The sequence below is a fragment of the Genypterus blacodes genome, unplaced genomic scaffold (assembly GCF_046128005.1).
Source record: "Genypterus blacodes isolate CSIRO-AG114 ecotype Tasmania unplaced genomic scaffold, CSIRO-AGI_Gbla_v1 ptg000094l_1, whole genome shotgun sequence".
Taxonomy (NCBI): Eukaryota; Metazoa; Chordata; class Actinopteri; order Ophidiiformes; family Ophidiidae; genus Genypterus; species Genypterus blacodes.
The window spans coordinates 901,232-925,855 of record NW_027466898.1 but is presented as its reverse complement, the minus strand read 5'-3'; the positions used below and the strand labels follow the sequence as shown (position 1 = coordinate 925,855).

General features: G+C 41.4%; 1 protein-coding gene across 2 annotated transcripts; it reads right to left on the bottom strand.

The window, feature by feature from the left end:
• Window positions 1-1,004: 1,004 nt before the first annotated feature.
• On the bottom strand, window positions 1,005-24,494 carry LOC143007836 (potassium voltage-gated channel subfamily KQT member 2-like). 2 transcript variants are annotated; one of them, XM_076159314.1, is made up of 19 exons: window positions 24,196-24,494; window positions 16,142-16,232; window positions 15,806-15,932; window positions 15,383-15,558; window positions 14,293-14,418; window positions 14,053-14,163; window positions 10,485-10,580; window positions 10,278-10,372; window positions 9,358-9,417; window positions 8,972-9,001; window positions 8,175-8,228; window positions 7,194-7,399; window positions 6,443-6,490; window positions 6,153-6,170; window positions 4,707-4,803; window positions 4,348-4,479; window positions 3,366-3,416; window positions 1,997-2,090; window positions 1,005-1,856 (listed from the first exon to the last, which is right to left on the bottom strand). In XM_076159314.1, exons 1-19 carry the CDS (start codon window positions 24,492-24,494, stop codon window positions 1,005-1,007), a joined length of 2,763 nt encoding a protein of 920 aa, XP_076015429.1. The 2 variants fall into 2 exon arrangements, with proteins under 2 accessions (XP_076015429.1, XP_076015430.1); XM_076159315.1 differs by lacking the exon at window positions 3,366-3,416.
• Window positions 24,495-24,624: the final 130 nt, after the last annotated feature.

The window sequence follows — 24,624 nt, the reverse complement described above, 5'->3', positions numbered from 1 at the left end:
TGTATGTATATTTATATATATATATATATATATGGCATTACATATCTGCCATTCTGTTTAAAGTGAACATAATGCCCTCTTTGCATTTACATGATTGACGTTCAAGCAAGCCCCATAAAGCCCCATGAAGAAGTTGTGATTTGAAACCTGCCATGCACGCATATTCTCATGTTTTATCTACCACACGGGTTTGTGCGCAGGAGAAAATACAGATTTCTGCCTTAAGGTTTGTCACCATTGTTTGGTTTGTCTCAACACAGTCCTTAAATCAACCGTTTAACATGCCATGCAGGAGGGTCACTGGTTTATTAACAGGGAGAAATATCTGCAATACTTTGAGGGACTTTGTTTTGAAGTATTCAATAAACACCAGTTTGAATTAATGATGCTGAGAAAGCAAGCACGTGTTCTACTCTGCAAGGATCTTGTTTATCAAAGCTAAGGTTTTGGCATCATAATACCTCATGTCATTCAAAGGTATAGAAGTTATCAAGACACTACTCTAACCATGTGATAGGACTAAACACTTGCATTACTAACCAGCTGTTTTCAAAGTCAAAGTGGTCCATGTTTCAAACTGAAAGCAAGTTGGAGTTCTCCTGTTTGTTTCATATTCTAAGCAAAATCAAATGTCAAACATCACACTCATGAACCTTTCATCAATAATACAATAGAAATGCCCTCAAAATGAGTAAAAGAAGTGTCCCTACACAATCAGTTATGTCTTGACTCTAGATATTGTATGTTTGGAAACATACTTCTGCCTCTAAGCATTGCAAACAAAAAAGGGTGATAAAGGACGACCCATTTCATTTTATTACCATTTGATTATATTACCTTTTTTTTTTCCATCTTCTGGAATAAATGACTGCTTGTGGACATCCCACTTCACTAACCTCTAAAATAGTCTGTACTATATAATATCATCCAATAACAACAGTCTTGAAGTTGGCTACAAGGTCTCAGCATGTTGGCAATTGAACCACTGACCCCTCATTCTCCACCTACTTCAGTCCTGGCCAGCCCCTCTCTCCACTTGGGATCTCTGCAGTAAAGGACAGGGGTGAGGGAGCGTAGTTGTCCGAGTCGGTGTCGGATTCTCCCTCTGCTATGAAAGGTCTGACCCTGGCACAGAGTGATGGTCCAGCTGCAGCTTCAGTCCCTGCTCCAGGTCCTGAGCCTGCGAAGAAAGAGGGCCCAAAGAAGTCCTCCTTGGCCTGGGAAATACTGAAGCCACTGAAGGAGCGCTCCAGCTCCTCGTGGTCGACAGATGGGATGGAGAGAGACGTGTCACTCTCCGCGGCGGTGGCTTCTGGCTGACACTTCTGCCTCCTGTGGCGCCTCCTGCTTTGGGAGTTGCTCTCTCGACCACTGCCCCCAGCGCCAGAAGAGGACCGGTCATGAACCGGAGCAGGTGGAGGAGGAAGGCGGAACAGGGTGGGCGAATGCTCATGGCTTCCTCCCACAGGCGAGGGGGTGTTGGCCACACTGCTGTTCCAGGCAGGTTGGCTGAGGGGGTGCTGCAGCTGGTGCTGCCAGGAGGTAGAGGGACGGCTGTGGCTGCCAGAGGGAGTTCCCACCGACCCAACCACGGGCCGGCCCAGCAAAGGATCTTTGTTTTCCACAGAGCCTTCGGAGCAGGCAATCTCTGCAGGTGAGCATGTCTTCACCTCCTTTTCCACTTTCACCTCCTCTTTCTCCTCCTTCTCCTCTTTGGTCTCCACTGGACTGTGGTAAGGCGGGGCTGGGTACGGTTCTTTGGAGTTGAAAAAGGCCTCTGTCTCAGAGCGTGGAATGCCCATGCGTTGCACATACACATTAACCAGGAAATCAAGTTTCCTGTCCATACAGACCACCTGCAGAGAAAAAGAAACAAAACAGAAATCCAGTTCAAACATCAGAATGATAATCATCATCAGGAAGCAAAATCGTAACGCATACTAATCTAAGGATCTGTGGTCCAGGGTGTAATCCACCATGAAGGAGAGAAACTGACCTGTTTTTCCACTTTGCCCAGACGTCCCATCATGCTCGGGTCATCGACAGTGTCTGCCTCAGCTTTGGGACCCTTACCAACTATCTGGTCAACTCTAGTATTTGAGAAAAGCAACATCTGACATTTAAAATCCATCTCTGCTGTGGCCCAGGAATCTAATGTAAAGTTTTACCTACTAATGTTTTAACTACTTTTACATGGAAAGACATGGTATGCGTTGATGTTTGTAATAGTTGCCAAGCTACAAACGTGCTTTGAATTATTACATTTCCTATTTCCTGACAAATAATCTATTTTATATGTACAGGTGAGTTGCACAGTTGCATGCATTATGAGAGGAAAAAACGAAGGTATGAATAAAACACACATTTTGTCAAGGCCATAATGCATCACTGGGCATGCTTTTTTTTCGCTTCATGCTTCATTTCCATTGCATCCTATGGGGGGAGCTCTCCCTCTGTCGCTCCACGATGAGAGCAAGCATTCAGTAATCTGGCACTGTCAACCCCTGTTGAGTGAGGCCATATGACACGGCTCATTAACATACTGCGAGTACTGTGGGATGTCTCGCACATTTTGGCTTCTCGTTCCAGCAGCTGACACCATGTGAGGTAAACGCTGAAATAAACGCAGCCAGAAAAAAGCTATGACATCCCAAAACCCTCTCCCTTCTCAAATCATTTCCTTGACTGATTTCATGGTTTTTGAAGGGGAGGATTTGGACCTGACCACACATTATGCTGCAATATATATTTCAATTCACTGTAAGTAAGCAGTATCCAAGGGTTTTATTATATTTGTATTTATATATTCCTATATTTATATTTTCTTCTGCCAAAGATGTTAAATGTAAAATATCTCAATTTTTTAAATGTAATTCCTTATTTATGGGAGTTTTTCCAGTATTTTTTGGGAAACTCAAAAGTAATACATTAATCTAATAGAACAAATGTTAAATTATCAGACAAGACTATCTAGTGCAGTTTGTATCTGAATCCATTTTAAAGGTACTGTTTTATATGACAAACAATGCTGTTGTTGTACAGTATTGCTATTACATGTATTCCTCTGTGCAGTAGTTCCCTCACAGCAACAAGGTTGTGGGTTTGAAGCCCTGACAGGCCTATACAGAGGATGAATATGCCCACTGAAGCACATAAAGTGGAGGTATGCAGTATAATAAGCATCCTCCTAGTTTCAGTTTGTATTCAATGAGACAAGTCAAGTGGCTTGAACTCAAAAGGGGTTTGATCATAAAGTAGCATGTAACTACTTCAATCTTTGGGCTATGGCATAGGGAGCATAACGCCGGTTCAATGGTCATTGTAGGGGTGCAGTCTATTGACCTAACCTAGGACCTTCAGTAGACTTCTTATGGCGAGGTGTTGATGGGGGAGGGGGCCCCACAATCATATCTATCCTGGCAAGGCACACAGAGACGATATGAGTGCAATGCAAAATGAAGCAACGTGGGAATAACATCAGCTATGGAGAACAAGTTTCAATATATTCCACACACACACACAACCCGACAGACAGTGAGCTCAACTTGCTTTGTGAATGAAAGTGCACATATTTCATTGTGGGAATATATTTCATCTATATGGTAAACCTTAGGGGATCAGAATGTGAGGGCAGTAATTTGTAGAAGCTAAAGTGATATAACAAACAATGTCAATTACACAACAGCGTTATATCCTGAATGAATCTATGAGGCATTCAAAGCTGTGGATCACACTTGGATACAGAGATAAAAGACACTGAAATGATAATCTGAATACAACACATGTGGCAAATGAAACAGGCAAATCAATGATTTATCACAACATGTGTGTATCCGGTGACAATAAACACTGAATGACCAAAGCCGTCCCCTAATTTAGCTGATTCATCTCTGTTTTGATGAGAGAAATGACAGGAGAACAGCTAACCTTTGAATAATGCACATCATACATTATTTAAATCTGTCATAAATGCTGCATGGTGACACACAGTAAAGCCACTGTTCATAAAAGTAACTGCTGGTCGGAGCAGTGGTTCTCAATCCCGGTGCTGTGATGCCTGGCTAAATGCATCTGATGTAGCTGACCAGCTGTGAGGCGACCAGGGAGAGACGGAGATATGCAGCACTGTGGCCTATAGGGACCACAACTTAAGGACATGAACACATCCCTCCCTTCTCTATCACTGCAGTGCTTTCAACACACCACTGTGATCACACAACCTAGTGATTTAGATGCATTCTGGGGCATTTAGCCATGAAACAATATTTTAAGAACATCCTGAAAAGGAATGTAGCTCAGATTAAACCGGTTATACATATATATACTGTATGGAGAAGGAGCACTTGCCTGGACTGCAGGTTTTTAATGCGGGACAGCATGTCCAGGTGGCCTGCAGAGTACTGCTCAATCACATCCATAACGTCATAAGGCCTCAAGCTCTCTTTGAACCTCCTCTTTGACACCATAAATTTCATTATGCTGAGGGAAGACCATGAAAACAATGATGTGAATTTTACACAAGATGCAAGTTAAAATGCTTTTCCTTTTGCCTGATTTGAGTGAATCTTTTAACGTAAATGACCACAACATTGAGGAAAATTCATAAACACAGATTGTGGCTATTTTGTTGTCCTGTAACACAAGCTGCAATGGGCAAAATAATCATTACAGAGCCACAAACACTGCACATGAAGCCAAAGCCTTACCAGATCGCCCTTATTGAAACCTTCAAGCCCGTTGGTAATTCTTGAGTGAGAAACTCACAATGGCAACTCTTATCATCATCGACTGGGAGGCTGGCCTCTAAGGAGAGAACACAAGGAAACACTTGAAAAGGTCATTGAAATATAAACACCAGCGTCAACAACCGAAGCGAAGCCAGGTTGTGAACGTAGTGAGCGAGCTTTGTGGAACATCAGAAAATGACTCGGTGCAGCATTGAAGGACGGTGCTGATGAGTTAAAGCGTTACCGCAACTTTTGAAATGACACTCGGGTGCTTTAACCAAATGTAACAATTTTCAGGGAAATAACTTCAGAAGTCGGTCACTGTCGTTTGTAAGCTGGAGTATTTGTTATTCACTTACATGGTCTGTATGCCTTTGAAAGGATCTTGTCTGTTCAATCTTTTTTCCACAAAGACAAACCTAATGCACACAACAGTGAAAGCTGAAATTATCTTGTGGATTTCCAAATCCTTGTTAAATCTATTTTGCCTTGTAAGATCTATTTCCTTTGTCTACTGGACTTTCTTCACTGTATATCTCCACAATATTCTCTCAGCTACTTCACATTATGGGACATTATCGCACAAGCAGGGGCCTGAAATGCATGTCTTCATGTAGAGTAGCTTTTAAGAGGCTTTCCTGTTCTGTGGTTCCAAGCTTCCATCTACAGATAATGGGACTGTAAGTGAACCCCAAAAATGCTCTTATTTACAAAAAGAACAATTTCAGTGATCTTGTCCGGATGTACTTTCCCTGAAAATCATCACATCTTGCAAAATTGCCAGAGTATCATTTTAATGAGAGGTTCTCTCTTCCCACCACCAATTCCACTCTTCCTATGTTCTCAATCTCAGCTCTCAGGACCCCAAAAAAGTCCATATTTTCCATCTCTCCCTGCTGTACCCACACCTGATTAGTTAAATCGGATATGATCAACAGATGATGTGGGAAGAGCAGGAAGGGAGACTTGGAAAGTATGCAGTTTTGTGTGTTCTGAGGACCAAGATTGAGACTGATCTCTGTATTTTGAAGCATATACAGGCAAAGAGTTCAAGAACTAATGACTGAAAGCACGTGAAAATCTGGTAGGGAAAGTGAGGCTATCATGCAACGTGATATTTTCTCTTGGTGTCCAATCGTGTCTCATCTTGGCACCACTTGACTTGAACCCACTGCTAAGTTGACCTACCGCTCCCACTATGAATACCTACAAAGAGTCTAGAGCTGAAAGATCTTGGAATCCTAATCAATTGTGACATGCTTGTTGTCCGCCATGCTTCAGGAACCTTACGTCAAAAAGGGTTCATGTCAAGTGAACAAATCTCAGCAGATTTCAGCATGCATGTTTCCAACATCCGTTTCGCCGACTCGTTTTGGATTTCTTTTTCTCATAGAAGCCAAACAACAAAATATCCCAATGTCTTACTTATTAAACCTTCAATTGCTGCAAAAAGAGAGAGGAGAGACATGGAAGAAAAGATTTGTTATGGATTCTAGTATGATGACAATGGCAGACAGATCAATTCCAAACATTGGAACTTGTGGAGTCCACTGGTTTCTGGTTCATGTTTGATTGATGGTTAGTCTCTCTTCTCTTACAGTTACACTTACCATTTACATACTTTATATAAAAAAACTAATTATAATTATATGGTGAAATATGGTGAACATTTAGACATCACTTTTAGCATCTTCATGTTATGAGACTTGTCTAACCTGGAGAACTCTTCAGTCCAAAGTCTTCATCCTGCATTTCAATCAGCACTTTAACATGCCATGAAGCGGAAGAAGAAAAACAACTAATGAGAACTGTTTCAATTTGTTCGAAAAGAGGCAAAGTAATGGTAAATATTATATTTATCAATAGTGATGCAGTGGCCTGGATGACATATGGATGTGCTGTCTGGTAGCAAATGATGGCTGGACCTCTGTCACACCAGACAAATGTTGAAATGTTGCTTTTATAAAATGCCCTCCGTGTTTTCCTCACATGCGTGTAGGTGCACATTGGAGCAGCTGATTTGTTTGTAACATTATCTGTTTGACGTCTACTGTCTGCATCATGGGTGCATCTTCCAGAGGATTGACTGCAATGAATAAAGGGCCATCAACTCACTCTATTTAAAACACACAGGTGGTGAATTCTTGGCCTTCAGCTGGCAAGAGAGCCACAGAGCTCACAATATCCTCCAATATATCCTCCAACATCAAATAAACTCTAAACTGACAAAAGATCTGCTGTCAACAATCTTTTATCACATTTCCTCTATGATGGTGTGTTTAATGTAGCATCCTATCAATACTTAAATGCTGTTTGAGAGGCCCTGACAAGGATAAAAGTCTAAAGCAAATCCTTTCATCAATCATTTGATGTTGGATATTGGTTTTAAATATTGTCAATTGGATGGAGTGGCCTTCAGAATCTGTTCATTCCTGATCTGTGGTGTCCACTGTGTGGGAAACTCACCCTCGGAGTTTTGCCGTGAGGTGCTGCCACGGACTCTGAAAGAGTGCTTGGGCCCTCCTTTCTTCTCAGTGAAGCTCCAGCTCTTGCTGACCTTACTGGGGCTCGCCTCGGCTACATCTTCAGCCCCCGGCGACTGAGCCTTCCCCTTAGCGTTGGGACCCTTGGAGGGACTGGGGAACACTTTGTCCTTCAAGCTGGCCTTCCGACTACAGTGAGCAAGCAATAGGAAGGAATAAGTGTCATAATCATGCGTCTATTTGCCACCGATGGACGTATTCCTACTCCTCTGCTGTTCAGAATCTTGGAATTTGTAGTGCTCAGCACTGTGACGGTAATCCTTACCTCTGAAGAAAAGTAAAATAGGCAATGTCCTACAGCAGCAGGAGCCATGTCCATGTATGAACACAGTTGAGCATTCGGTGGATCAGGCAAGCAGCAGGAAGCAACAAGCAAGCATGCACAGGAAGCACAGTGGTCTCACTCTATGCAAAAAGTAAAGACAAATCATGCAAAAAATAAAGTTCACTCTTGTTTGCTCTACCTGAAACACGGGCATCGGTCAAAGAAAAGTCATTGTTAGGCACTCAGCAATATGCATCTGCCCTGCTGAACAGAAGTTTATAAGGGCTGATTAGGCAAAAAGGCAGCAAGCAAATCAACTGCATAAAGACATTGTTCAACAGAAACCATAAATCATAAACCGTGACGGGGTGATTGACATGGCGGTATACCTGAGTTTTCTCAGGAAGGTGTTGCTTTGTAGACAACCGTGACAAATAAAGGCCGTGTGGCAGCTCTCAGTATCAAAGTCAGACTTTAAAACTCACTTGCTGACAAACTATCAAATAACAGCCTAACTCTGATTCCTCTACTGGGCTTTTCTGTTCGAAGAGGGACAGGAACAGAGGCAGTAATGGAAGGAGACACACACAGACTCAAATACTTGCAGTGCAGTTGTTAGTATCTATGCAACAACTATACCTAATAGTTCTTGGACAGCACCCACAAAGTGTGTCTTTGTGTGCATTTTCATTACTGGAGTGGTGGGCAGTAGAGGAGACAAAGAAGATAACATAGCAGAAGATACAGTGATAAAAACAGCTGTGTGTGCCATACTGTGATGCAAGTAACACTTTATAATAACTATATAGAGTATGTCTGCTGGTCATATTCTCCAAATAATTGGTTAATAGCTTGAGAAATACTCAAAATATGATCTACAAATGATTTTTGAACGGTCTACAAACACTAAGTCATGATAAGGTGTTACCACATTGTCATTGGAGAAAATATTCACTTGGTTCTTTGGTCAAAAACAGAGAAGTACAATCCAAGTGAAGATTTCAAGGCATTTGAAATTGCTTTTCCAGACGTGATGAGGCTTGAGTATCAAAGAACAGCTTGATGGGGAATATTTGATAAAGCTGCAAGTGAGGCCAAAGTGAGCTGATCTTTGAGCATCATGTGAGCAAATGCAGCAAGACCGTTCTTGAAGGAGGCACTTAAACATGTGGCCATATCAATGTCTCTTACACACACATACACACAACCATACGGAGGAATTGTCAGCAAATCTTAACAGCTGGACTTACAGTAACCCCCACCACACACACACACACACACACACACACACACACACACACACACACACACACACTCACACACATACACGCGCACACTCCCCCAAGAAGAGTGCCTCAGCAGCAGCTAAGAGCAGAATTGAACAGGAGCCAAAGGGGAGATGGGGGAGAGAGAGAGAGACCAATCAGCTCACAGACCTGGGAGAGGTTTCTGTCTGAGACTCCTTCCTGTGTGGACACATCAGCAAAGGAAAGACACACAGACGGTCACACAGCCATTCATTATATATGACATTACGTGGAGCTCGTCATGAATTCTTTAAAAAGTCAATGCTGCTTCATGACGTGCAGGCTCCAGATGCGTTCAGGACCGCTGGGAACAAAGGCGCCAACAGAAATATGAAGTCAAATGTTGCTTTTCTCTCTCAACACTACTGTTTCATCATTTCATCATTAGTCCATCACCTCTGGGAATCGGTATTGTTCACAGCATTACCATCCTGACATCATCATCATCATCATCGCCACACCATAATCACAATATCGTATCAGCATCTGTGTGTGCCTTTCTATGTTGTTTATACCTGAACGATCTCCCCTTCAGATTCCTCAGCAGATCCAGCTGATTCAGAGGTGGAATTATTCTGGGGAGGGAAAAAGGCCATTTTAGCATTCTGTCAGGACCGTTTTCACCGTGCAGAAAGGTTCAAGCTTGCCTCTAGGCCCTATAAAGTAAATTACATTTACTTCTTGAGATGTCTTTTCTACTAGTCATCACCCGAATTCCATCACTGGAATGAAAACTAACATGATCCCATTACCAAATACAACAGACGTCTGCTTTGTGGATGTTGAGCACAGCAGCTTATCTGCTGATTCATACATCTGGATGCTAAAATGAAAGGCTAATTTTCAAAGTAGCCACGGGCACTATTTGACTTTCGAACTGCATTTCAAAAGTGTTCTGGCGTCACTGCAGGGACTCCAGCCTCAGCCAATGTGAAATTATCCTCCCTAAAGCAAAACGTTTTAGCAATTTGTGCTGATCTATTGGGATATTTGAATAGAGAAAATGCAATTTCAACATAATTTGAGTTAGAAAACTAAAAAGGATGGTATGAAATAATTTCCATCCCAGCTCATTTATTTCCACATAGCTTTTGAAAGAGGCTATGTGTGTTTGAAAGATGAAGGAAGAAGGTAAGAGCAGAGGATAATGACTTAGATGCAATTGCAGAAGCTGTAAACATAAAGTAGACTAAGGTATGAATATATCAAATCACCTGTCTCACCTGTGGAGACACATCCAGATAGAATGTATGAACTGGATGTATTGCTTTACAATAGACAGTAAGATGTAAAAGAAGATGAGGATATTCTTTAAAATGGCTAAATCAGGCTTATTGCATCATTTGGCTCAACAATTTAAGAAAGATGGCAGAATGTGATATGGGGAAAGTTGCTGAATAATGTAAGGCAATATTCAGTCGGTTTGATCAGTTACCTGAACATTGGAACAGCTACTGTCTGCTCGTAAAAGTCCCACGTGCTCACAAGATCTGTACGGGAAAGGTTGGTAGCATGAAACCTCCAAGCGGACTAGACGAGAGATAAAAAGTCAGCTCAGCCAGTTGTCAGGACAACAACAACAACAACAACAGATAACATTTGATTGCTGTGTACAGTAGGCTGTAGTTCCTCTGTGAGGTACCTGGATGAGACCCGCTGCAGGATTCCGCCTCTTCTCAAAATGTTTCTGCCTGTGCTGCTCTTGGACTTTCAAGGCAAAGCCAGAACCCAGAATGCCCTGTATGAGAGGGAGGGGGGAGGGGGTGACACAGAGATGGAGTTTAATTAAAAGGGATGAAAATGATCAACGTCCTGTTAAAACCTCTATTGGCCAGGAAGGAGGAAGAGGAAGTTTTTGTAACCTGCCTCCAACACGCACACAAGAGAGGTATGACTCAGCAAAGCACCAATTTATGGAGTCATTAATCAAATCAGACTTATATGCTTATAGAGCATAAAGAAAGTCAGTATAAAAATAGTGTTTAAAAACCCAAAACACGTCTGAAAACGATCAATATACTGTATATCCAGAGTAAGCAGCAGTCTGTAAGAAGTGGAGACATGAGTGGTGCCTCTTGTGGTAAATGGTGGTATTTTTTGGTCTTGAAGGTTTTTCCAAACTCAGATTCAGTGTCAGTATAAAGCGCCACAGAGACATGATATGTTTCATGCAGCTCAGTATGGTTTCCTGTCTCCTAAACTCTAGACACAACCTGTATTTAAAAAGATAATACTGCTTTACTTTAAATGATGATTTAATTAATAACTTTTAAACAGGTTTCCAAAGTACTTTTTCACATCTATAAAACTTTACAATGCACTCTTTTATCCTCCTAATATATTCCACCTCATCATTTATTTAACTCGTGCTTTTACATCTAAAGTTCATGTTCATTGAAATACATAGAACCATTTCAATTTGTAATATAACTATATATAATATTAATATGAAACAATCACCAGAAACGTTGGCAAAATCAATTAATTTTACAGAATATAAAATTACAATTACAATTAATTGAATTATTAATTGGCATATTTGTTGGCGTTTGTGTTTTATTAGTATCCTTCAAGTGTATATTTAATAAATCACCTCATTAATAGTTTGAATATAACTTAACATTGAAAAAGCATTTTATAATCCAATTGAGCAGTGTAGACTCCATAGTGAGTGATATACGTAAATATGCAGTGTTGTTGCAATTGAAGTCTGAAAACATTTCATGAGGAGACATTATATTACACATTTTCACATAAAACAGCTCCACAAACGCTAAAGGTGATCAGATTGTCCCAAACACTGTTTTCTGTCAACTGAATGCCTGTGTAACTGAGACGCCTGTCCTGGTGTGACCGTGCTGACCCTCCCTGATCAATGTCCCGCACTCTCCTGCATCAGGTCTGAGCTGCTCTCTGAAGGCTTACTGCTGATATCCTGAAATCTCTACACACCTCAGAGCAAATGACAAATACATGAGTGAGACAAATTACAACAAAATAGAACAATAGTATTGAATAGCAGGATTTGTATGTATTCAGAGGACTCATTCATCTTACTGCGACATTTTGAGAAGCATAGAGCACAAATGCAACATCAGGGACGGACTCACTTAGAGCACTTTCATTTATGAGTGGCTTAAACAGAATCATAAAAGGCTCTAACATTATTAGGTGGCTGAAATCCATAATGGCATACTGTATATGGAATACCACACATCCTTCACTCATATAGGCCTGCTGTGCTTTCACTGGCTATGTTCCCATCTGTCTCACATGTGATCATTTACTGGCCCTTTTCCTGTTCATAGAGTGAAAGCTCACTATCAACAACCAGCTAAACATGATACATAATAACAAGTGTAAAACTCATTTTGGGTAATACAGTGTGTTAATGACACCGCAATGTGTTCCCTAAATCTTCAAATCCAACACTTTCTTCTGTGTTCCCTCAGTGGTGGAGTAAGCTATCACATCTATTAAATCAGCTTCAAAGAAGACATTGCTTTGCGTTCTCTACAAAAAAGTAATTTTCTACTGCGCGATCACATAATTGCTTTGGTCTGCCGAACGAATGAATGCGGTGTTCAGATTGTGTGAGAGATCTTGGAGTCCCCTGGTTGGTGGATTCACCAGGAGATGAACGTGCAACAAATCACACACTCCCATGTAGTGTATATATATATATATATATATATATATATATATATATATATATATATAGATATATATAGATATATATATAGATCACATCTTGTGTGTTTGCTTCCATTTCAATGTGTTATTTGTTTGGATTTGGAGGTTCATCGTTCAATTTAGGTTGAACATTTCAAATTAATAAATTAGACAATGCAATCCTCAAAATCAAACCATGAAACACCAGAACATGAGACTTCTGACTTCTTCCCACACATACATGTTGTAAGATCAGTAAGCATTTTTATTGTGTACAGCAAGTACAAGAACAACTACATACTTAAATCTGTTACTTTCAGTAAGAATACAAATATGACAATGCAAAGATAACGCATGTAAAAGTCCTGCAATCAAAATTGGAGGCTTTTTTTTTTTTAGAGCTTTTAAATCTGACAGTGGGAACCTTAATGATGACAATAAGAACATTTTAATTAACTAAAACATGCAGTTCCTGAGGCTCATGGGGGAGGTTTGAGCTTCAGTTCTTACTGTATCCAACACAGACAGTGGTGATGAGGAGGTGGAGGTTTAGCTTCTTGGGATGAGACTCTGTTTCAGGTTTACATGAGCTGAGGGACCTCCAAAAAGTTGTAGACAATACAATAAATTACAGCCAGAAATCCTTTAAACGTATGTGCTGACATATCATCAACAGCAAGGACCAAAATAGATATAATTCATCTGAGTGTTTATGCTTTCCTTTATGTATTGTGTCTACTTTATTACTGTTGGGAACCCAATGAAAACGTCAGCTCTTACAGAAGTACAGCCAAAGCGTGAGTAAGTATACAAACAGTATGTCTGAACTTGATAAGGATTACAGCAGTGGACTAAGCCCTGCATCATTGAAGTCATCATTAAAAATCAATTAAACTAAAAATAGTACAGCATGGATATTTAATTCACATGAGTTCATATGAATTAATGCTGTTAGAATAATACATGTGGCTCTAGGTAACCATAACCATGGTGACGGCTCCCCTAATGCAACATACTAATACAGAGACATTCATAATGTTAAACTTACCTTTAATTTGAGTAGTTTTCCTCCTCATTGTTCTCTCTTATTCCTCTGAGCCTGAGGCGAAGCACCATGACGCCGTGTTTATCATTTAGAGAATCCCTCTCAGATAAACCTACTGTACTGCACCGCACAAAACTGAAAAAAGGCGACGACGGCAATGAAAAGGCGACGAAAGGTGACGAAAGGTGATGTTTATCAGCGATTCAAACGCGTAAAGGTTAAACGTATGACTTATGGCTGTAAATAAGATCAAAGAAACTGTCCCATTCCAAGTACAGTGTATATGGAGGGATTTGATTTGTATGCTGAAAACACAAGAGATGAGATGAGATGATTACCTAATGTGAGGGAATAAACCATTTTATAGGTGATGCCCCATGTTGGATTTGCTCTCTTATTCCCTGAGTTTTATGGGGGGTGAGATATCCCCTCCAATTCAAACACCGAATAAATGTAATGATCAAATGAAGTCATGACAAGTCCCCGTACTTACAGCAGGGAGAGCAAAGAAGGCCACCCCGATCATACTGAAAGTGGCTGCCAGCAAGCGACCATTCCACGTCTTGGGAACTTTATCGCCATAGCCAATAGTGGTAAGAGTGATCTAGTTAAAGGACAGGGTTATAAGAGTACATGATTAGAGTAATATGCTTTGGATTATGTACGAACATATATTTGAGTCTAATCTGAGCTATTTTATGATGAGACATGAGGGACCAATGAGTTGTCTTACCAGCCCCCACCAAAGAGCATCAGCATAGGTCTCAAACTCGTTATTTGACTCCTTTTCCACAGAGTAAACCAGGAAGGAGGCCAGGATGAGGCACAGAAAGCCTATGTACCACGCTGTGATGAGCTCCTACAGGGAACACAAAGGTAAGGATCAGAGAATTCAAAGTAATGAAGTGTCATGTCAGGAATTGGTAAATGTGGCTTTAAAATGATCCTGTAACAATATTGGATGTTATTATGTTAGTTGGAGGCCCTCTGTGAACAGTATTTCATCAAGGTCTGTTATTTCCCTTGGTGGCCAATCCTACCCACCTAAGCTCTATACTTCTCACCAAAACACATTAACCAATCATAGTTTCAAGGCTTCCACAACATATCTGTGTTTCCAAATGTAGATTTCTGTGATACTGCACTGCATATACTGTATGTGCAATATGAAGACATAAGCATTCTGTAATGGACGACTTGTAACATATTGAATTAATTATTATTGAATTCATTTAATTTTAATTGAAACTAGGAAGTCATGTGAGTCAGATTTGGGGACTAGGAACACTTGAAACCTGTGATGATGACTGAACACTGACTAATGGTGACTCAAATTGGTTTAGAAAGTATAATGACTCACAGTAAAACAACAATGTGTACCTTTGCTTAAACTTACTGGGAACTAAGGTACAATTACCCAAATAGTCATGAAGGAGCACAGAGGTGGTACATCATTCTAACTACTTCTTAGTAATAAGTTTAATTGTATTTGACAATGGCAATGTATCCTAAAATACATGAAAGTGAAAATCCAAAATGTGTTTGCACAAAAGGCTTTTCTACATTACATGTAATCTTATGAGAGGCAGCAAGAAGAAGAGACTTCTGCAGGACCCAACAGTAACATGGAACCCTCTCTGTAGTTTTCCCCCAGAGAAACATTCTCATGTCCAACAGATATGCCTATTAAAACTCCTTACAAAACAAAATGAAAAATAGTTGCCACAATGTAGTGTATTCAATGCTGTTTTCATGAACCTTTCAATTTAACCACCAGTGTGTTGCATTACTTTCCATCTTCCCTCTCCATATTCCAGGATTACCTTGCTGTGGGCGTAAACTACAGATCCTAAGAGCTTCCAGGTGCCTCCACGCCGATCCATACGCAGCATGCGCAGGATCTGCAGAAATCTCAGACTCCTGATGGCCGAGGTGGCAAAAACGTTGCCCTGGGATCCAGCAGCAAGAACCGAGACTGAGGCAATCAGCACCATAATGTCTGCAGAGGAAAACAAATCAATGAAATCCCACAGTGATGGGAGGCAAGAGGAGGCTAAAATGGTCTTTGTCCTTGTATCATTGCTTAGATTAGACTGAATTAACAACACATTATGGGGATGGGCACATTACTGTTTCCTAATTAGTTTTCCTATTAGCGTTAAAACTGAAGTTCCATTGGAAACCCTATTAATCTTTGCTGAAACAATAAAGCAGAGGTCAGTGTTTTGTCAGTTATGTGTCCTCACCTATGACACAAAACGGTTTTCTGGCAAATTTCAGTCTCCCCCTCCATCCTCTGTAGCGACAGCAGCAGCCGGCAGCCCATATCCTCACTATATACTCCACACCAAACACAACTATAGTCACAATTTCCTGCAAAAACAAAACAAAATCATCACTGTGCACCAACACACACAGCTGCTCCACTTGAGGAATGGTGTAATGCGTGACACTTAGGTTATCCAGTGTCCCCAAACATTTGTTTTGACAATATTTGTAAAGGTATTCAGTTGGGCAGCTCAAGTGTCTTAGTGAGTTCTAAATATAAATGGATAAATGGTGAGCGTAATGATGATACCTACCAGGATGTACAAGGCACTTTCTGAGCTGTTTTTGAACTCTCTGATGGTCGCAAAGACTGACAGTATGAGACAGGAGAAGACCAAGAGGAAGCTGAAAGACAAATAAGACAGTAGCATCACCTCTGTGTCAAGTGTCTCACAGTTTGACTCATTCAAGCCAGTGTGGATAGGAGAAACAGTGTAGACAGCTACTCTGATTTATATCCTTATTAAGTGAATAAAACAGGAACTCGTTTCTATAACATAGCCAAGTGATGTATGATGGTGATGATGATGATGATGATGATGAGTCCACTAATGAGTCCGCACTGGCTCAGAACACAAGTTGAGAACTTCATTGGATCAAGCACAGCATGAGGAGGAAGAGGCACTCATCCGGGGGTTGTTCTTTAGCAAAGACTTCCTGGAATATACAGTGCAGCTCTAATAGAGAGTGGGTGCTGAAACATAATACTGGGTATTATAGACGTCGGTAAGCAACATTAATCATAGTAAAGAGATACTGTGGAATGATACACCTCCTTGGGACAGAGTGAGATGGCACGCACACACACACACACACTACACTGCAATGATGTCATTTACCGACAAACAGCATGAGACCCAACCATCCTGTGTGTTTACAGACAGAAGGGTGAGTCAGAGTGACCAAATCATTGAGGATGTGTATTGTAGATAACTGGAAGATCCTAGTCCCGGCAATGTCTTTCATGAAGCTCTCCACACAAATTCTTGTTAGATAGAATAGATGAGGGTAAACAAAACACAAATTGCTGTGATTATATGTGAAAAAAAACACATTGATCCACTTCTTCTACTCTCAACTGCAGCACGTGTGGTGAAAGCAAGCAGTTAGAGGTACTGTCACTTTAAGACCCCATGCCAGCTGCAGCAGATGTAAGGTGACATCATCCATAAGCTGCAACTAACAAAAGTTGCCTAGACACTTGTGGCATGTCTAAAAGGGTGTGTTACATGTTGATGTTAACGTGTTAGGGACTGATTACACATTAAGCTTTCAGAGCTTCCTTCCCCCCACTATCACTAACGTTACTCAGACTGAACCTCTGTAAGCGGTCAGGGCAGGAATGAAGGTGCGGTGCGGTTGTTAATTATTTGCAGTGAAAATAATGATGGATGAAAAACCCTGGAATGTGTTAACGCACTTAGTGAGCAAGACTTATTGATTACAGGGTGTACTGGTGCAGTGGAGCTCAGTCGCTGTCCTGTTATTGATAGCTGAGAAGACATCTGTAAAGGAAAGCTGGGAAATAAAAAGTGGGAATATAAATTTCTGTAATGTAAACTCTTGACGCTTTGCCTCCTCTTTTGTTGTGCCTTATGATACAGACGTTTTGTGGGTGTAACAGTAAGTTAACAAACTCCCTTTTCCTCGTCCAGGTAAGATATTTGCTTTGTCACTGATCTCTTCTTTTAAAGTCACTTCTGTCAAGGTGGCACTTTCTTGTGCCAAGGCTTCCTGCGCCTCTATGACTACTGAACAATTCTTATGCATTAAAATATGACAATATCTTTATAATGACATTGGGCAATAAGACACCTTGAATTAAAATGCGATCTCGTCATCTGGATTCTGGCTGGTTATTGAATCTCAGGGTCATTCGGCTGTCGGGTGTTTGGTAGCCTGGCAACTCTGAATTCAAATGCGGAAGACGAGGCAGAGAGAATCTTTTTCAACTAGTTTGCAGAATGTGTTTAAAAAATGTCTCCCAGCTGTGAGCATGCACACACTGGATTGAGTTCTATCATTTATACTTTCCATTAACAGGTGCTTTTCCTGACACTAATCACTAATCAGCAAATAACCTAACTTTGCTAGCTGAACTGTTTGTTTGTTTGTTGCAACACTGGAGTCGCCTGAAGTCACAAGGTCTTCAGGCTTTCAGTTTACTAGTTTATCATTGGACTTACACATTCAACTCTACACAAACAACTCTAAACAGATGATGAACTACTAAACATAAAACCCTATAATTTACTTTAGGCAATAATTGTGACACTAATGAGAACATACTTAAGAGAAGAAAAAAGGTTGAAGTTCCTGCCTGGAATCATCCTCTGCATCAACCATGAGGTGAGCAACAATTTGCATGACAGTCAACAATGTAACACTTCTTGCAATTCTGTCTTTAATTTGATATTTGAAGCACTTGTTGCAATGTGTGTATCCATTGAAGTTGAGCTAGATTGAGATACATCTGATAGAAACACGTCCTCAGATAGGAGCCCAGACACAACCCTGATATAAATCAGGCAGACAGATGCACCTGTAACTCACATTCCCATTAAGGAAATAGGATACAGCATAAAATAATTTTCTACATGTTACACTGATACAAGAATTGGATTGATCCTTTCAAATTCAATTCAGATGCATCAGTCCTCTATAGCAGCTCACCCTGTGCAGGGTATTGGGGGGATTGAGCATATCCCAGCATCCCTCGGACCAGAAGCAGGGTGTTCCCCGAACAAGTTTACAGTCTATCACTCGGCTCACTCAAACAGACAGAGAAACTCTTTCACACTCACCCACCTATGGGCACTTTAGAGAGTTAAGTTCACTTAACCCGCATGAAACCAGAGCAGCAGGAGGAAATCACACAGACATGAGGAGAGCAAGCAGAGCCCCTTGCAGTGAGGCAACAGTGCTCTACGTTTCATATAAAATGGACCCCCCTGGATCTTATCTGCCAGATCATTTAGCCGAAATGATTTCACATATAAGGAGATTTCACAAATCCAGAATGTACAGCAAGTGTATTTTATTACCTAATATAACCACTCACATTAAACACAGAGAATAAAGAAGCTGGTTGGCCTTAAAATCCAATTGGATCAGTTTATGCAAAGTTCCCTGACTCGACCTTGCCAAGTCCATCAGTAGCCACTAATGAGGACGCATGCGGAGGAAGGAGGCGACACAAGTTGCCTCCTGAAGCAGTCAAACCATTTCCACCCTGATCAGCTCATCTATCCTTCATCTTCAGTTAACAGATAAGTGCACAGGTGCCATTAACAAACTAAAGTGTCTCTAAAGTGTGTAATTGAGTTACATCTCTCCATTATGGCCATTTAAACCCATCTTACAATTTTAATACAGTGAAGATAAACACATGGTCAAATATACCAACGTCTACTTAACAGAAAAGAGAGTATTTAGTATGTAGATAGAAACATCAAAATTCTGTATTAATGTTTTCAAGTATTATATGTAACTAAAGGAGCTAACCTATAAACCCATATTCATGCAAAACCCATGAATAAATACATGGTTTATGGTTTTGGTGTCACATGATAGCGACTAACCATTGTCAAATCCCAACATGCTCACTGAAAGCCCAAAGAGCCCCCAATCACCACTGAGGTACCTTTGGGCAAGGCACCTGGTCCGCACTATGTGTTTGTACTCAGCTTCCAGGTGTGAATGTACTATTAGCAAACCTTCCACAGAGTCACTGTCCCCAAAATGTCAACATTTTCAGGCACTCGGACAAAGCTATTTCCAGCAGCAGGTTTGGGACGTGTATCTCTCTGTTACTGGATCTGTAGTTTCAGTGAAGGACTTTGACTTTATCTTAAAAGCCTCCCAGCACCACCACCACCATCATACACACACACACTTTCCTTTCTCTCTACAAACTGATTTGTAGTGTCAGTCAGGATGAAAACACGTCTCTCCTGACCTCAAATTTGAAGTGACATGCGTTTATATCAGCACTTTTCATGCTATCACAAACCAGTGGAAGCCAATCACAGTAATGGTCATGAATGTGCAGACAGTAAACATGGTTACCAATCAACTTCCTGTCTTCTTTCCTTGATATGTGAGCTTTGTGTTGGCTGGTTATTATGATCAGTATACGGAGGGTAATGAGTGCAGGTGGGAGGGTCCATACTTGCATATTGTATATAGATTATATAGATATAGAAACCTCGTCACCACACCACAACAACCCCCACACACCAATATTCAAATTGCACACCATCTCATCTGGTTTACATCCCTTTTAAAACGTCACCTTCGGATTTTACAAACAGCCGACACTCAGACCCACTTTTTGCCAAAGAGGTCTGGACGACATTTGTCACAACGGTTAGACTGCAGATCAATGGAGATGAAGAGGCAGTTGTTGGAAGCAGAAAACCTTGCATCTGCTCTGAGCTGCAGATAAAGGAACATTGATTTGCTCCACTCAGCAAGACATCGCCCATCCAGACGACTCACCCTGCTAAATTTAGAGTGCAACAAACCAGAGGAGAGCAAAATACGGAAGAAATGATTTTCACTAAGCAAATTGTGCTAGTGAAGCTTTTGAGCCAACACTGCAGTTTTCCCTCGTATATGGATGATGAGCATGATGTGGACTCTTCATTTGGTGTAAATAAATCTATTCATCCCTGCAAGTGTAGCTGCTGGCTGCTCTCACTGTGTCATGCTGTGAATCCAAAGAAGCAATTAACCAGGAAGATTTACATTACAAACTTTTGGAAGGAGCTCTTTCTCTTTAATTAGTATTATGTGCATTTTTTTCAAAGCAGGGATACATTACGAAGAAGATCTAAAAAAAGGTGCAAATCCATAATTCAAATCAATAGACATGCATACTGAAATAATGACTCTCCAGTCTGCCAACAAAACATTAAAGATAATGGTAACCTGAGAGAAAACAAGTTCAAGGTGCTTCTTTAAAATGATTCGAGTTTGCATTTCCTATGCGATTAGTGTGAAAAATAAACATTTTCATAGCAAAAGATGATTCTGAATGCAGAGCAGGAGCAGCTGTGTAGCTGCTTTGTTGTGTAATTCGAGTTGTGTCATCAGTGAATAAATTCACAACATAATCAAAGGGTTAAAGCCCCCTACACACCAATTGTACACCCACACATTTTTCATTCATTTTGGTGGATTAGACTCTGTAGTACTATGTGGGCGTGTGCAGACCTTATGACTGCAAACTGAATGGCAGATTGACCCCTGATTTGTTGCCATTATAAGAGGACAGCTTGGAACCTCTAGATTTGTGTTAAGTAAATGGAGTTTTTTTGGAGAATTTAGTGATCCCAGCAGACTCACCCGCACATCCCTGTCCAACACAACCTGCCTGCAAAAAGCATCAGATTGTATAACTGACAACACCTGTGTGGGTGTTCAGGGCCTGCAAAGTCTCTCTGTGAAAATAAAACCTGTGAAGAATAGCAACTCTTATGTCAACACCATGAAGGGGGGGGGGGGGGGGTCGGGGGGGTCGGGGGGGCATAGTCGTGTTAATAATCCTAAAATATCTCATTTGCTTTCTGGGGCTTCTCATCAAATGACTCTGCATACCCTCCTCTTACTCTTCTCTCCCACCTTACAGCAGAAGATATGTGTTTGCCATTGTCCCAAGAGGCCCACTGCAGAGTAGTGAGTGTATGCAGCATATCCTAAATCTGTCTCTGCAACAGACTTATGCTTAGACTCGCTTACATAAAGTTTCATAGAAAAACCACCTTTCTATCTTCTGCCACCTTTCTCAACTCTTTTCACTCCTCTTCCCTTCCTTCTTCCACTTTGATGCAGGGCTGACACACTTTGGCGTCCTTTCAGTTGCAGAGGCTTTCATTTTTCTTGCACAGCTGCTGCTTCCCAACTGAGCACCCTCGGTAATGAGGCTCTGGTTGAAGCCAGATGCAGACGAGATATCAGTGCAGCAATGTGCCGTCACTTAGCCAGATCAGTGTTGGCTGCCAAGTTGTTCAGTAGGGCTAAGCTTCACGGGACTATACCTGGCAAATACTGTATACTATCAGACTCAGCTCACTGAGATCTGGTGTCTCAACTCAGGCTGACAAACTGAATGTGTTCTCCAAACCTTTCCACAGATTCCTTTTTTGTTCATGAGGACTCAGCTTGTATAAGCAGTAAAGAGTGAGCTGTTTCTCTGGAGCACCCAAGAATCCTTGGCCCGAAATTTACTCAATGACAAATGAGGTGCAATCTGTACATCTGGGATGTTTTAGGGACAAGCTCTCTCAGGCTCTCTACCCTCCCTTCTTCCCATATGTTACTGGACGAGCGACAGAACAGAAGGGGAAGGGTGGCCTTGCTCAGAGGCAGAGGGGTAGGGAGAGAAAAGAGTGAGAGTGAGAGAGAGAGAGAGAGAGAGAGAGAGAGAGAGAGACAGAGACAGAGACTGCAGAATATATGGGTACTCATGTTCCATCTATCGATTCACACATGCATTACAAACAAGAAATAAAACACCCGCTTCACATTCTCTGAGGATGTCCATCACAAGGGGATACTCTTATCTAAGCATGAGCATGTTTGCATTGTTTTCCGGTTATCAGATTTTAGATTTATAAACTTGCAAGTAAAAGGAAGTTTGGAGCTAAAATAAAGTCTGGTGATTCTGAATTATGTATAAAAGAGGGAAATGGAAAAGAGTCATTGTCTAATGTTGTGCGACTTGAATGCTGCACAGCATATTGTGGACATTGTGTTGAATTTGCCTTTTAAAGATGATTTATGTCTTGCCATCTGTCTTGAACTGGGTTTCTTGGTTTGCACACAAGCTGGATTTAGAGTTCAGGCAGTGCACATGTTAGTGATCCCTGTTCTTAAATGTTCAGCAGTATGCAGGATTATCCTACACACATCACACATCACACACACACATCAATACTGATTGTCGTAGATTCATCAATAAGGCAAACAGCACTTCCTACGTAGAACAATTACAGTTTCCCATATGGTGAAGACAGAGTTTTAGCTGGGTGCTGTAGTACTCCGTTAATATTTAAAAAGCACCCAGAGGGCCTGTGTGTGTGAGTGTGTGTAGTGGTTTCACATTAAAGCATGCATATGTCTCTCAGTGCAGCTGATATGTGGTGCACACCAAATTCCTTTGCTGTGCACATTTCAAGTCCTCATTACAGTCTACAGTATCAGAGCACAACATGAGACGGTGAAGGGCAAAGCACCAGCATCTAGAGGGTTAACATGTATCATATACTGTACATACACAACTTACAGTCATAAACATCAGAATAATGCTAGTTTTGTTTATGTAGTAACCACCTATAGAGTCTAAAACGCTGCAGTGTAAATACTCGACAGGGCAACACATACTTTGATTGAAAAGCTCAACATTTCCGGTGACTTGTTTTGGATTTTTTAATTATAGAAAACAAATCTTAAAAAAAAAAGAAACAGGGAGGAATTCAATCTATAATGCGTTTCTTTAAAAAGTTAATTAGGAAATATTCTAAAATAAATTCATGATTATAGTAAGATTCTAAAAACTATCCTTAAAATTTAAAAAAAATTTCTGGGGAAAAACAAAGCAAGACAAAAAGGCATGTTGTGTAATAGTTGAGTCCAACACGAGGTGAGTGGTGTTTGTGCAGTTTGTGGTGTTTGTGCAGGAGCAGCAGTTGCTGACTTGAACTCTTCGTCGTGACTCAGTTGTGTTCTCACCCCTCTCAGATCATCAACAGCGCTAGGGGTTTGATTAATTAATAAGCCACAGCTGGTCGCTCTGGATCTCTGATCGATCGCACAGATGTTGAGAATGCGGCTCGTGACTGCAACGTCAATTAGCGAAAGTAGAATGAAGTCGGCGCGTGCACGGAACTGTCCACGAGCCCGGTGCTGAAACCCAATCACAGCGCTGTGCCGCAACGTATGAGAGCCGAGTGTCACAGTATCAGTGTACAGCTGTAGTGCGTAAATGTAGCGCACCACACACACACACACACACACACACACACACACACTCGCGCACTCTCTACGTATCAAAAGAGAGTTCACCCAAAAAAATTGGTGAAAATGAGAACGTATAGGCGGTGTTAAGAGTTAAAGCAGGAGCCCATAGAGGCTTTGGCAGCATGACAACACTTTAACCCTTTAATCTGCTGTCTGCAAAATGAACCAAATGCCAAATGAACAGCAGCCCTCCTTCCAAAAACAAGGCACAGTAACAGGAGTGGACTCGGACATAAAGCAGTACGGCCATGATGACAGAATCAACAGCAGAAAAAGCCACACTTACACATAAGCGTGGTAGATGAACGCCCATCCCCGCGGTCTTTCCAGCGCATTGTAGAGGAAATTCTGTAGTTTCCTGTAGCTGGCGTTCTTCTTAGACGGTCTGGGTCTCCCCGCAGAGATGCTGGACCTCGGTTTGCAGAGGATGCTGTTCCGCTTGGTGCTTTCCGAAGCCGCAATGAGCAGCGCCCCGTCCCTGCTGGAATCGGGAGCCCCGGGGTCCAGACCGACAAAGCCGACTTTGTGCTTCTTCTCTCCGGCTTGAGTTGGGTTAAACCCGCCGTTGAGAGATTTCTGCACCATTCTAAAGTCGAGACGACTCTAACGAGGAGTTGTCCGTGTCCTTGCCGCGGGAATGCATCACCGGTGCTGAGGGGTGTGTGTGCTGGTGTGTGCAGGCGGTGTCGGTGCCCCCTTGAAAACCAATTGCAAT

What these genes read in the sequence shown, in the direction of transcription:
- LOC143007836 (XM_076159314.1), bottom strand. Translation starts at nt 24,494, where the DNA reads ATGGTGCAGAAATCTCTCAACGGCGGGTTTAACCCAACTCAAGCCGGA. An exon ending in CTGAAGGGGAGATCGTTCAG is followed by an intron (nt 9,002 to 9,357) that starts GTATAAACAACA and finishes GTGTCCACACAG; the next exon opens with GAAGGAGTCTCAGACAGAAA. An exon ending in TGCTGTCCAAGAACTATTAG is followed by an intron (nt 7,400 to 8,174) that starts GTATAGTTGTTG and finishes TGCTCACTGTAG; the next exon opens with TCGGAAGGCCAGCTTGAAGG.